At 43.1% G+C, this 14,288-nt stretch overlaps 1 protein-coding gene across 13 annotated transcripts in view; it reads right to left on the bottom strand.

The window, feature by feature from the left end:
- Nucleotides 1-546: 546 nt before the first annotated feature.
- Nucleotides 547-14,288, bottom strand: part of plekha7b (pleckstrin homology domain containing, family A member 7b) — a 64,907-nt gene continuing 51,165 nt past the window's right edge. For 12 of the 13 annotated variants that reach the window (XM_053864767.1, XM_053864766.1, XM_053864771.1 and 9 more), the window contains 12 exons: nt 13,446-13,595; nt 13,200-13,301; nt 12,924-13,035; nt 12,548-12,741; nt 11,447-11,750; nt 11,286-11,380; nt 10,876-11,088; nt 8,742-8,969; nt 7,513-7,646; nt 7,286-7,434; nt 3,299-3,456; nt 547-1,498 (listed from right to left, as the gene is read on the bottom strand). In XM_053864767.1, coding sequence (XP_053720742.1) covers nt 3,311-3,456; nt 7,286-7,434; nt 7,513-7,646; nt 8,742-8,969; nt 10,876-11,088; nt 11,286-11,380; nt 11,447-11,750; nt 12,548-12,741; nt 12,924-13,035; nt 13,200-13,301; nt 13,446-13,595 — 1,827 coding nt within the window. In that variant the 3' untranslated portion in view covers nt 547-1,498; nt 3,299-3,310. The remainder of the gene's footprint in view (nt 1,499-3,298; nt 3,457-7,285; nt 7,435-7,512; nt 7,647-8,741; nt 8,970-10,875; nt 11,089-11,285; nt 11,381-11,446; nt 11,751-12,547; nt 12,742-12,923; nt 13,036-13,199; nt 13,302-13,445; nt 13,596-14,288) is intronic. The other variant, XM_053864770.1, reaches the window with a different exon arrangement.

The raw sequence follows: 14,288 nt of genomic DNA, 5'->3' as shown, positions 1-14,288 counted from the left end.
TGGGCCTATAGGCCAGACTTGGGTAAAGAGTGGCCCGGGGCCAAATGCGGCCCGATGTCGGTATTTTCGTGGCCCATTTGACATCTGATTAAAACTATAACTATTATATCCTAATTTTTCTTCCTTTTTTTGTTCTTTCTTTGTTTGGCTCCACTTTTCTTAACACCAAAACCAAATCTGTAAGAAGAATATCGGCCCCATTTATCGGCTTTCCTAAGCCACCAGATATCGATATCGGTGTCAGCACTGGCGACACTACAGTGTTTGGCTCCACTGTAGTGTCGCCCATGTTATTGTCGGTCACTTTTTCACATGCATCCATTATCGATATACCAGTGTTTAAGTTGCCGACCTGCATGACCTTTTGGAGCTCCGGTGTCCTCCCGCAGTCCAGGTGCTTACAAGTTCAGTTGTGACCATAACATTCGCGGTCACTTTGAAGACGTGTATAAATCCGATCTCAGCAAGCGGTCGGGACCAGATTGAGGTTGCATGTGCTAGTTGTGTGAATGGAATCTGCGACACTCGACAGAAATCACACCTCGTCTGTGGCAAGGAGACAAGAAGACGAAGCTGCAGCCTCCCAACCAGCGCAAAGCATCGATAATATCAAAATGATAGGTGTAAACTAAGGAGCACAGCGTTGCTTCTCCATCGATCAGATGCTCTTATTTTACAACTGAGTCTGGTTTTCTGGGGGAAGCCATGTTCGTTCACCCTCCTGGTTGAAACTGCACGCATTAAAAATGCTCTTTGGAGCTGGAAAACACTTTGAACCTGCGGAAACCCGTCTTGTGTTAAAAGCTCTCCAAGCGTTCCCAACTTTTAATTCCTTGGTCCCAACATTGGAATGAAATGGAATGGTTCCAGATCATTCGGATCATTCGGTGCCTTGTCTTTGTGTGCAATAGAATGGCGTCAAGTCAAGAGAAGCAACGGCTTGTTGTTATTAACTTTATTATTTACAGTTTCATAAACGCCTTTGTGCAACCTTCCGTGAAGGAAAGTTCTCATCCAGATGAGCAAAAATAAAATACGCTTTGGCAAGCCTAAACTAAAAGCCTGGCAGTGCTACGATACAAACATACATGACTCTTCAAGTGGTTTGGTGTAAGAATAGATCGCCCAGAAAGTCTGACATCATGATTCATTATTTACATTTCGTACAGGGAAACGCAGGCAATCTTGAACAAACATGAAGCGCCGCAAGAGCATGGACGTGTTTCCAGTTTCAATTCTTCACGTTTGAACTTGTAGAAAAAATAGAGATTTTTTTTTTCATTTTTGTGATAAACATTTGAAAGATGATTTCAATGTGATTTAAAGCAGCAAAGTAGTTTTAACTAGAAAGTAATTCATTCTGCATGAAGCTCACAGAGCAGGTAAAGTTATCGTCAGTGCTGCACAATCATCTCCATGACAGAAACAAAAATATCTTCTCTTCTCATCCGATCCAGACGTGTAAAAATAGCACCTTAGTGTCCAGAAATCGCTTGAGCTGAGAAGAGAAGAAAATATAGGTGTTAAAAGTGGAGGAGAAGGGAGAAACTACCCCTTGTGGGGAGGGAGTTCATCTGCAACATAAAGTGCCATCAGTTTCAGGACTGTCAGTAGGGCTCTGCATCGTGTCACAGTTTCCTGTAGACAGAGCACCATGGGTTCAATTCCACTGACCTGGATCACGACAGTTGAATTCCTCATGAACAGATAAATGTGTGAAACAGAATTGCGCGTAGTTGATTGACAGAGGAGCCAGACTAAAAAGGGCAATTTACACTTCAAGTTACTGAAGTAAAGAAAAAGTATGTAATTTATTCACTGCTAGATTGAAGCTTTAGAATGTTAGCAAGTCATTTTTTTTCATACACTTTTTTAAAGTAGAAGTCAGACCAGAACATTTCACCTATAGAATTGATATTTGCTAAAACTTGAAAACGGAGCTTCATAATTGTATAAAATACCAAATTTCAGTGAAAAAAAACACTGTATTCCCTTCAATCTGAAAACTTATAACATTCATTTTATTTATGAACAATTTATTTATTAACCATTTTAGCTATTTTAAGATGTTATCACACCAGTCGAGAGGTTTTTGTGATACATACAACCAATTATTTGTCAAAGCTGGAAGGCAAATAAAAAGAAAAAATAGAATATCATTTATAATATGCATATACTAAAAAGGGGTGGGAATTAAAGATTATTTTAGATTACATAATTACAAATAATAATAATAACAATCTATCGAAATGAACTGAGTATAAACATTATTTCTCTCACTTTTCAGCGCACCAAATCCAAGTGTACCATGTTATACAATGTTATCGCCAAAGCATCCATGATGAAGGAGAGTCAATGGTACGGCGCTTCAAGATAGAAGCTCAATGTTCTGTGCACTTTATGTAGCAAAATGTGATCATTCTGGGGTCAGATATTAAAATGTGGGCTCGACACATCTTCAGTTAGCTTAGTCCTGGTCAAGGTTGCGGGAAGAGCTGGATCCTATCCCAGCGGTTTCTGGGTGAGAGGCAGGAATACACCCTGGCAAGGTCACCAATCCATCACAGGTCACACACATACACTTTTGAAGTGTCCAATAAACGGTGGAAGGAAACCCATAACACAAACAAAAGTCACTTCGGTTCTCAGAAGAAAACATTTTGGGGCTCAGAGTTGAGCACTGCTGTACTTTTGCCACAATAAAAGAGCTGAGCCAGAGGACTGATGTCTGGATTTTCTCATCAGTTTTTCACTCCTCCGCTAACTTACAGCAGCACTGAGATGCTAAAATGTGTTTTGTTTCTGGCGGAAATAGAGCAAATTGCCAACCCAGGAAGAGTGGGAGAATGTTTATAAATCCTTCGAGATCAACGTAATATTACAGTGGAAGTGAAGACACTGAAAAACATCATGAGGATCGTTGGGAAGCAGCAGATGAGAGCACTGCTCATGAAGCCTGTGATGCTCTCGGCGCCACGCAGGTTTCCTCACCGGCGGCGGTGGCGGCAGTTGAACACAGCTGTGCTTACAAGTGAACTGTGGAGGTGAAAACTCCAAATCCCTCTTTTGTTAATTAAACACGAGGCTACAAACAGTTGTTCCTGGAGCTCTTTCTTGTCAATCATCTGTAAATATTTTGGCAGAGGAGCAAGACAAAAAAACAGCAAACAATGTACACGCCATTATCGCAGCGGGGTGCGAGGACGACCTGCAGACTTGGTTTGATTATGACGAGAGCAGTGAGAATCATAAACCGCGCTCACAAACAGTAGTGAGAAAGCATGCAGTCGGGCCTTACTTCAGCTCAGAGTTAGACAAACGTGTAGTGGATCCCACTGCCTCGAGGAGAGGGAGGCACCAGAGATACAGGAGGAAGAGGAGGAGGCGGAGGGGGGAGAGGAGGAGGGGGCGGTGGAGGGGGAGGAGGAGAGGTGGGGCTGTTAGCCTGTGGTGGAACTGTTAAATAGAGAAGGAAAGAAAAGAGTTGTTGTTTTCTTTAAATATGTTTCTCAGCTCCACATTAGACTCAGCGATGTTTAGCTGCTGGTGGAGTAAACTGAGGCTAGAATCGAAGCACATGACTGATGTTGTCAGTGTCCATCACAGAAAAGGACAACACAAGATTTATTTCAAATGTCATAACACTAACACGGATAAGGCCTTCACTTGCAGCACTGCATTATGGGTCAGGCAGCCACCTTTCATGCTGCACAATAAGGGTTGCCCCTTGCCAAACTGGCTCTGCAACTGTTAGAATACATTATCTTATGTGTACTAAGATGCTACTCGCGTCATATTCGAAAGACCCAACAGCAAGTGTGTCATAGAAAATGGAACTGCTGAGTGACTGAAGATTTCCCCATTACTGGTGAGCCGCATAGTTGAACCACAAACAACTGCGTTTTCTCCAATTCCCCAAGTACCACCCGTTCACCGCAACAGAACAGGATGAGAAAAAATGATTTCAAAATGTATTTATCATTTTTTTACAGTGCAATATGTCTAAAACATGAGACAGACAATATTCTGTAATAAGTTATTCTGTCATGATAGTGTCACATCACGAAAAAAAAATTCTCCTGAAACTCTAGAGACATTTGATCACACTTCAAAATGCAAATGTTATATATAAAACGCTATTTTTGCATTATTTGACCTGCAAACTAAATACTTTCACGTGAACTTTCCTCAAAAAACAGTTGAATTCCTTGTTTTAAGAATTGTACGGAAGCTCAGAACTGCCAGAGTGATTGAAACATTTTTGGCTGTTTCCATCCCATTCTTCAGTCACATATTCTGGTGTCTGAACCTCTTGCGCCCCCTTTAACAGGTTTGGAAGACAACAACTCCCCAACTGCATGTATGAAATGAAGTGATCGAATGAATGATCGTGAGAATGTTCAAAATAAATAACTAACAATATCAATGACTGAATACTTTACCTACTTTACCTAACAGTTTGAGGCCCCTACTTTAAAGACATTTATCTTCAAAAGTATTTATTTTAATTCTTACTAATATCAGATTTCACAGTTGAATGCCGTGCGACAATACAAAAGAAAAAAAATTAGAAAACGTCGATCGAACACCGGCAGTGTGTTGCATCCTCTTCATTATTGAACGCTGCGGTGCACAAAATCGAAGAAAGGAAAAAAAAAAGTCTTTTTTTGGAGCGCTGATATTTGCATACTGAAGCCAAAGCAGGAGAGATTCATGGAGGAGGTCTCCGTTGACAAGATGCCACCAGATATATTCTCTGACATTTCTCTGCTCTGGAAATAATGTTATAATTGTTGACTTTACCTTTGGGCGCATAATAAGCTGCGACACTCTCTGACAGCTTTCGTGCCGCTGTGTGTGACATATTTACTTGTGTGTGAGTGCAGACAGACAATCTGCCGCAGCTCGGGTGTAAATGAACTTGCCTGGCTGCTGTAGAGCATGAAAGAGATGAAAAGTGAGCGTGGCATCTTTTATGCAGGTTCAGAGCCGCGTTCAAAGACAAGTTAATGTTATGCAGAGTGTGAAAGAGAAGAGCTCGACTGGGTCATTGATCAGCTCGCAAAATGGCCTCATCAAGTTATTCCTCCCCTGTCAAAGAAGGTTCTACACGGCAATTAAAAACCATCTGAGCGTCTTATAAGAATTAATGTTCACTTATCAGGAAATCCAGCGGCCCGAGTTCTCGTCTCTTAACCTGCTGCCCCTTTCATGTCATGGCGCCTGTGTTTCCTCTGGTGAGAACAACTTTCTTTATCTCCTCTGCAACCTGAAACTGTCACTCGGAGTAAGAAGTGATGGTGCTATAGGAGCGAGAAGGTTCAAGTGAAATGATGAAATGTTTTCAAGACATATCTAACTGGAACGATATTCAGAAGTGACCCACATGAGAAGTTCCGGTCGGGGAACACCTTTGTTTCAGGGTCATTGTGCGAAACTAAATGCAGAAATCTTCTTCTTCTTTTTTCCTTTCGGATCCTCCCTTCAGGGGTGGCCACAGCGGATCATCTTCCTCCATCTCACCCTGTCCTCTGCTTCCTCTTCTCTCAAACCTACAAACCTCATGTCCTCCTTCACCACCTCCATCAATCTCCTCTTTGGCCTTCCTCTCCACCTTCTGCCTGGCAGTTCCAACCTCAACATCTTCATCTACCAATGTACTGGCTCTCTCTCCTCTGTACATGTCCAAACCATCTCCATCTAGCCTCTCTGACTTTGTCTCCTAAACACCTGAGCACAAGTGCTGTCCCTCTGATCTACTGCTTCCTGATCCTATCCATCCTGCTCACTCCCAGAGAGAAGCTCAGCATCTTCATCTCTGCTACCTCCAGCTCTGCCTCCTGTCTTTTCCTCAGTGCCACTGTTTCCAAACCAACATTGCTGGCCTCACCACCCTTTTGCACACTTTCCCTTTCATCCTAGCTGAAACCGAAACGAAAAAACGTGTCAAAATGTATTTAAAATCGGCCGAAATACAACTCAACCTTCAGTGAGGTCCTACCATGTCCGACTTCAAACAATACCTCTCATAACATCACTGTTAATGACACCACAGCTGGAGAAATAGTATCCACTTGCCTGTATATTTGTGGCACTTTTGGCATCAGACTAAAACTATAACTAATATGTTGCAATTTTTCTGCTTTTTTTTGTTTTTTTTTCTCTTTTAGCCACCACCACCATCAGACTATAATCTTCTTCTTTTCATTGGCCATTTTTGTGTGCTTTTCTTGCTCCTCAAAATACATTGAAGGACTATTGAGCATATATTTTGAAATAAATTGCCTTCATTCATATTCAATTTAAATGCATATAAAATCAAAAATGTCAATAGGTTTCATGGCATATTTACACTTCTTTAATATCCTAACTTACATTTAATCTTTTTAGGATCACTTCATCCTTGTTACTTAAGTATATATTTTGTACATTTTTCTGTCATGTTTTGTAGTCATCGCTGTCTTACTTTTGATGGTGGCCCCTCACAACAGTTACAGTTTCTAATGTGGCCCTTTGGGAAATGGAATTGCCCACTTCTGACTTACACACTACTGGGCATTGCGTCACCTCAACTATGTACAAAACAGACTAGGTGAACTTTAGCAAGATTGTATACTCATGTGTGGCTGCAGATGTTGCGGAAATGACTCAGGAATGTCACTAAACATCGGTCTGAAGCTTGTTTGACCATGAAAATCCATGTATAGTTAAAGCCACAGTGTTCAGAGAGCAAGAAAAACTTGAAATGACGGTATGAGTATCCAATAGTGGGACACGTACAAGCAGTGATGCTTATATCACAACCTTCTGTAAAGTGCAGAAAATGTTTCATTTTCAGCTACAAATTTTTAGGACAGGAAAATATTGTGAAATTTGTAGAATATATCACAAAGCAAGTGCTTTGTATATACAATAGGGTGTAATACAAATGAAACCCGAGTTGGGAAAATCTTGAAAGAACTGCAGCTCATTTGTCTTTCACATGATGTGAATAGCTTAAAAATGACCTGTATTAAAGCGATTTTTGGTAAAAATAAAGTTGCTTGCTTATAATACTACTGACAACATTGATCATGTGCTTCAAAAGATACAAAAGATCCCAAATAATAATGAATATTAGTGTGAAGTAGTTAGTAAGGAAGAAAAACTATGGAAGCAAAAAGGCGTAAAAGAGTGTGTGTATAATATCAAGTAGAATTAGGAAAGGAAAGCTGAGTGAAACGTTTCAAAAAGTGACTCTGAAGTGTCTCAAGTCTAACATACGTTCAACGTCGGTGACACGAACCTGCGACCCGCTTGCTTTTGAGCGAAGCCTCTGATGCCAAGGCGTAGGACATGGTGATGATCCTCTCTTGCTCCTGCAGCGCCGAGTCCAGTGCCCCCAGACCCAGCTCAGAATTGTCCACTGACACAGTCGAAGCCAGATTCTGCACACTGCAACCACGATCACAAACCAAAATACTGTGTTTATTAACGTCTCAGGTTGTTTTGTGTTGTGCTGTTGGAACAGACCTGGACTTTGCCAAGAGGCTCTTGATGCGTTCCACCTTCCGATGTCGGTCCTCCAGCTCCTGAGGACTGAGGGGCTCCTCCGGCTCGGTGTCCACGTATCGCTCCGGGATTAGAACCTTCTGAGGTTTGGACAACTGTGATGTCAAAAGAGCAGAGACACACAGCTTTTTGAGATGTTCCTCCTCTGCCCCAAATATAAGCCTCTATAATATATAATATAGAGGGGTAGCCAACCAGTCAGAGGCTAAGAGCCACTTGCTTTGCTTTGATATGTGGTTGAAAAGAGCCACATCCTACAAACATGTAAGGCTGTAAGGCTCACCTGAACAGCTGGTCATGTGACTTAGCGGCAGCATAGCAGTTGAAGCACATCCCTGTGTGTCACAAGGTTGCTGGTTCCCATCCGGCGTATGTTGCTTGTGCATGTATTTTTACAATTCATACATTTTACCATGATCCTCCTCAAAATATCAAGCGGCGTAGATAGAAATGTGTGCGCCATTTATTTTACATATATGTTTTTTACGTGGCTCATGCCACCAATAACATGGGCCCGGTCTGTGTGTGTGTGTGTGTGAGCGACGCTGCAGACTGGAGCGTCTCATCTTCACTCCAATGAATTAATACAGGTGAAACACATGCCATATGTTTAGTATAGGGAATGACAAAGTGAAACATGGAACTAAGTCATGTAAATCGTGGATCTGATGATGGTCCAAGTCTTAGGACAGTGACTCACATTGGCATTGAACGTGATCCAAGGTGGGGGTTAAACTCAAGTCAAAGTCTTTGAACAATATTTTGACATTTCGCCAAAATAGCTTTTACTTTTTCATCTTATTTCCTGTATAAACTGTCATCTCAACAGCAACTTGACCAAAATCACTGCCAGGCGGATCATTTGGCGAAGAGCCGCATGAAACTGGGGCTCGGGAGTCGCAGTTTGGCTCTATATTAACTCTATATCATCAAGTGTCATGAGCTCCGCCGTCCCAATATGCACTGCAACAGGTGAAGCTTTTAGTTGTTAAACTTAATCACAGATTACGTTCAGTAAATCCTGTCTGGCTTCAGACAAAGACTGTATTTAGTTTCGGCCCTTTAGGGATTGAATTTGAATTCAACATTGAACAAATAAAAAGTACTTCAATGTTAATGAGCAGCCAGATGAACACACCAAAGCACCAGATGAACTGAAGGTTAAACAAGACCCCAGTCACTTCCTCTACCTCTTTGTTGAGGTCCAGGTCATAGTCCAACACCTCCTTGTCCGTCTGTTGGGTGGGAGGGGTCGTGGTGGAGGAGTGGAAGGTCAGCCATTCATCCGAGTGAGAGCGGGGTCTTTCTTTGTGCTCGGGAGGCTGCTCCTCCCCCTGGACGCTCCTCACCCCCTGAGCCTCCTCCCCCTGCACTGCCCTCTCCAGCAACTGCAGGTCGAACTCCTGCTCCCTCCTCCACTGGACGTCACACGGAAAAGAAGCAGCTGTTAGTTCATGAGCAGCTTTCGTTCGTGGCGATGATTGAAATCTACCTGGGAAGCGTGGAAGCCTACAAACCAGGAACATGCATAGTGAGGTATGCATGCAGAGTTGAGGAGCAAGATGTAAAGCATGCAACAAACTACGCAAATACACAAGGCAAGGCAGTCGGAGCAAGAAAAATATAAATGTTGCAACAGAATTGTTTTTATTTCTTACATATTTTTACACTTGGAAATGTAGAAAAAACTAACAAACAATGAGAACCGTGGCTATGAGAAACACGGTGGCGTGAAATGTGTTATCGTTCCAGTTCAGAAGTCCTGCGTGAAGTTAGGAGAAGTCAGGAGGCACTGTTGTCAAGGCGGTTTTGTACTGGGTCACACAGACTGGCACTGGACAAGTTAGTGTCTAGAAAACATGTTTCAGTGGTAAGAAGTGATCGTTGGCGTCTTCTTCTTCTGCTGTGACAATATCAAGCTCAGTGCAATGCAGCGATGAAAATCTTCAATGAAAGTTCAACAGTGTCTCGTCCCTTATTATCATATATATGTTTGTTAAAAGTTAAATTAATATCAATAATTCCATCAACTATTTCACTTCTTTTCTCTGACCAAATGCTTTACCCTACCTTTTGTCCGACATGTTTCTACTTAAATGTATCGATGTATTATTTATATTCCCTCATGTTATTGTAAGCGAAGGCATCAGGTCAGCAGCAGCGTCATATGTGCCATGACAACACACAGTTGACAAACTCAGTCGCAGGGCAGCCTAAATACTCTATGCTCTGACCTTGATCGTGTTTATTCAGGAATATGAACTGGGATTTAACTAGGGCTGCAACGATTAGTTGACGTCGTCGATAACGTCGACAACAAAAATTCTTCAATGTCAAAACCTATGCACTGATGCATCATGTTGCTGTTGGTGTAAACACACGTGGGATGGTCATCGAGACTTGGTTGTTATTCAGAAGCAGTGAGAAAATATCACATTCTCTGGACTCTGGAAAGATATGTTCATTTCTGTTCCTTTAATTGGTTCCCGACTGAGGTCCGACTCCAACTGGCCGCCGTCGCTGCGTACAGTGAGTGTCATCGGTCTCTCTCCTCCTAATAATAATAACCAGAACTGACCTAGGGAGCTACACTGAACACATGATTTTACATTATTATTCTAGTAAAACCTTTTGTTGTGGATGTTGATCAGATATTTTATATGAGATACACATGTGTATAATGATGATTTTAAATTCTTCTCAAGGACCAATAAGGACCTCCGTTTTGAAGAACTGCAGCTCTCTGCCAACAGTTTGATGCTTCATGCTTCACAGGTCAATACATGTTCCGGGATTATGTGTCATTATTTTAGTATACTTGTTTAATAATGTATGGTGTCTCAGTATCACAGTGAGATGATTTAAGCAACTTTAGGTTAAACAGAAATTCAAAATGGGTTCAAACAAAGGTCAATCACGATTATATGACTTATTGAAAAAATTATGAATAGATCAGTGGACAACTATAACAATTGTGAGTTGCAGCCCTAGATTTAACCGTGTGCTTTTCATAATGTTAAGAATGCAGTTCATTATGGGACTTGTATTTGAAGCAATGGGAGAGGTTTTTATTAATTAATGATAGGGCCCTCAGCTGGTGTATGGTGGTTCAGAGCTGGCCTGCGGGCCTTGCATTTGACATGCAGGATTACAGTCACATTTAAAGCCAAAGTGAAGCCTTAAAGGAACAGTTAATGCAGACATGAATGAGAAAACATGCAGAGAGTCGGAGCAGCGAGTTAGATGTTAGCATTGGAGGAGTGTCGACATGCTCTACTACTGCAGCCACTCTCCCATCGAGTGGTGTGTGATCTAGTAACATACTGATCCGAAGTCAGCCGAGAGAGGACGCGAGGATGAAGAGCGGGTCGATGAAGAGGCACGGCGGTCTCCGTGGCTCAAGGTCCGTTTGCGCTGTCGCACGAGAGCTTTCTGGTGCCTCTTCATCCTCTCCAACTGCTCCTCCGCACTCATCCTCCCACTCGGTAGCTGCGGGTTGACAGAGTACAGGCGCTCCAAGGCACTTTTGGGTCTCTCCTGGGGAGAAGTGTGAGGAGAAGTGGTTTAATAACTAAAATACAAGATGCAGCCGTCTGACACCTAACAGGAAATCTGACCACAAACCGACTCAGATAGCTCCTTGAATTTGCCACTTTCCACTAGTGTTACTCAATAATTTACACCTGTAGGTGGTTTCTTAGGTCTCCCCCCAAAATTACGGTGGAATTCCGTACCTTCTCGCCGGCAGAGGAAACGGCTCTTCTCAGCGTGACGTAGGAGGAGATGCTGGAGGACTGATGCAGTCTGAGGGAGGAGCCAGAGAAGGAGCCTGCAGGAGGATGACCAAACATTTCAGAGGTGACGGTTGGGTTCATGCTGCAGAGATAAAACTGACCTCTGGTCGGTAATGTCTGGTAACCTCCACTGAGGCCTGTTGGACCAGTGCCACTTGACCCGTCTCCTGCTCCCATGAGCTCCGGGTCACTCAGACAAGGCCTCAGCTCCACCTTCTCCGCTCCGTTGGCGAACTGTCCGATCTCCCGGTCCCTCTTCCGCTCGTCCGACTGTCTTTTGAGTCCACGGACAGAAGTGTGTCTGATGACGGTCGACTCTTTGGGCAGGGGTGGCACGGCGGGGGGCTGCTCTTCAGGACTGTACAGCTGAGGTAGAGGAGGTCTGGGAGGCACATCTTCCTCACACTGCACACGGAGAGTTACAGAGGGAGTTGCTGAGCATCATCAAGGCTGGTGGCCATGGCAAGTTCAGATCCCACAGGTGAGGCCTCAAAGGTACACTGACCATTTAGTTCCTGGTCAGATCTGTAAGACCCCCTGATGCCCCTCTGTCTCCAGTGACGACTAATTCTGAACTAAATCTGCCCATTATAGACAGACTTGTTTTGATAAAACTTCTACAACTAGTTTTTAATTTTCCTTCAGCAAACAGCAAATGTTGGGTTCCCGTACAGGAAGTAGAACTGGCAACATAAGCAACATAACCAGCTTCAAGTACCACTCTTTTAGGAGCTCTGTGACGCTACCGCCACCTGCTGTCCGACTGAGCTCTTTGTGAATTATACCGATATAATAGCACAAGCAGAGGGTACATAAAAAGTGAGTGCCTTTCTTGTTGACTTTGTGTTTAGATTTTTGTTCAATAAATACACAGATCCTCTCACATAATGGCAGTTATCAGTACTTCTATCCTTCAATATTTCTCCACAAAGATGATGTGACTTGAAGACATGATCTTTAACAGTAATTCATTCAGATATAAAACCTTCTGTATAATTCATTTTCAACTTTCACTCCAGTACAAAGGCCTGTGGGTAACATTTTTGTTTGTGCATTTTTGTTTAACTTTCATTTCAGTAATATTCAGTGAAAATAAAGCTTCCACGGTGGAAACCGTGTGGTCTCCTTGACATGAATGCATCTCACAACAGGCGTGGTGCGGCGGCGGCATGCTGCGCTGCTGTCAGCCGCGCGTAACTCACCCAAACCGGAGCGATATTATTCTGTGTGAAGTGGTACACTGGCTGGCTGCAGGACAGGGAGGGGGCTGTGGGAGTGTGGCTACTGAGGCTGAGGTGGGGGCTGTGCTGCTGGGACAATCTCATCTCCATCGCAGACGGGCTTCCAGACACAGAAGGCACTGATGACGCCGACACTGAAGGCACAAATTTCCTCTCTGGGGAAGAAGATGAATATGATGATGTAAAGCGAACACAAGGCCGTGCTGTCCCACAGGAAATGTTTAAGGCATTAGGAAGCTCTGTGTCGGTAATGGCAGCGCGACCCCATGGTTGGGACGCTAAACAGAGCCCGATCAAGCGTTTACTCTGGCGTCCGCGTGCACTGCCTTTGTCTCACCTGGGTTTATTATGGAGGAGACCGTGACTTTGTAATTGGCTTTACTGCTGCTGAGGCCGGCGATCACGTCTTCGATCCTCCACAGCTCCTTCCTCAGCTGAACTTTCTCTTGCTGCACACGGAGGGAAAAAACACTACTGATCTAAAATCATCTTTGAAAAATCCTCAGGATTTTTATTCACAACTGATCAGGTGCGTGAAACAGATGACAGTACGATACATTTCACAGATGAACCTTTAGCTTCGTGTCGGCTGCCAGTCGGGTTTTGGACGGACCTGAGTGAGATCACAGCGGTTCATCTGCCCCTGTAGAGCGGATTTCAGCCAGTCCACGTCGCTCTCCAAACGGCTGTACTCATTCCAGGCGTTCTCCATCTCCTGTCGATCCAAGCATCAAGAGGTTGTGGCACATGAACTTGCTCATACAAACCTAAACTACAACTACAAGCCATGTACATGTTCAAGGCGACATCAGCAGACAACTAAGGTTGGTCTGCCTTCAAAATAAAGTAAAAGTCTTACGGTGGACGCTTTTGAAATTTCAGCTCTGATGTGGACCACGTCCTCCTGCAGCAGCTTCTGCTGGTAGGCAATCTTCTCTGCGTGTGAGGGCTGCTCTCTGTATTGCTCCATCTGCTGGTGGGACACGTCCAGCACCGACTCCAGCTTGTCCTGCGTGACCAGAGCAATGGTTCAGTCACACGGGTCTCATGTGATTTTAAATGAACACACAGATATAAAAACCAGCACCTTCTTCCACCAAACCTACTCAGTGATTTGAATTCTAAGAAGAGATCAGGAACATGTTCCAAGTTGCATAAATCCAGTTCAGCACAGTGGGGCTGCTCAGCCTATCACCATTTAATGCTGTAACAACACTTCAAACTGATTATTAAATATTATGAATAATAACCGAGTTCACTAGTTCAGCATGGGGCTAGAATGGGACCATCTTACATTGGCATTGAAAAAAATATATTGGCTGAAAACAATTTGTATTGCGGTAGAAAACTAGAATGTACACAAATTAAGAATAAGAATATTTATATTTTTTCAGCCAATATTCATTTTTTCAGTCAATATTCTTGTTTTCAATGCCTATATTCTTTTTTTCAGGCGATATTCTTGTTTTCAATGCCTATATTGTGTTTTTGAGCCAATTATTGTTTTTCATTGCCAATGTAAGCTGGGCCCATTGTAGCCCCATCATTCTGTAGCTCTTGCTTCTATTGTCTACTTCGTGTTTACTGCAGAGGAGTTTTTAAAGTGTCCCTAGTGGACTATCAAGTCATTGCAATTCATTGCCTAAAACGTGACCTTCACATACAAATTATATTTTCGGTGGCATCCGATTAAAATTAAATT

This window comes from Synchiropus splendidus, chromosome 5 (assembly GCF_027744825.2).
Source record: "Synchiropus splendidus isolate RoL2022-P1 chromosome 5, RoL_Sspl_1.0, whole genome shotgun sequence".
NCBI lineage: Eukaryota > Metazoa > Chordata > Actinopteri > Syngnathiformes > Callionymidae > Synchiropus > Synchiropus splendidus.
The sequence above is the reverse complement of the archived record's forward strand: the minus strand, read 5'-3'. Positions and strand labels throughout refer to the sequence as shown.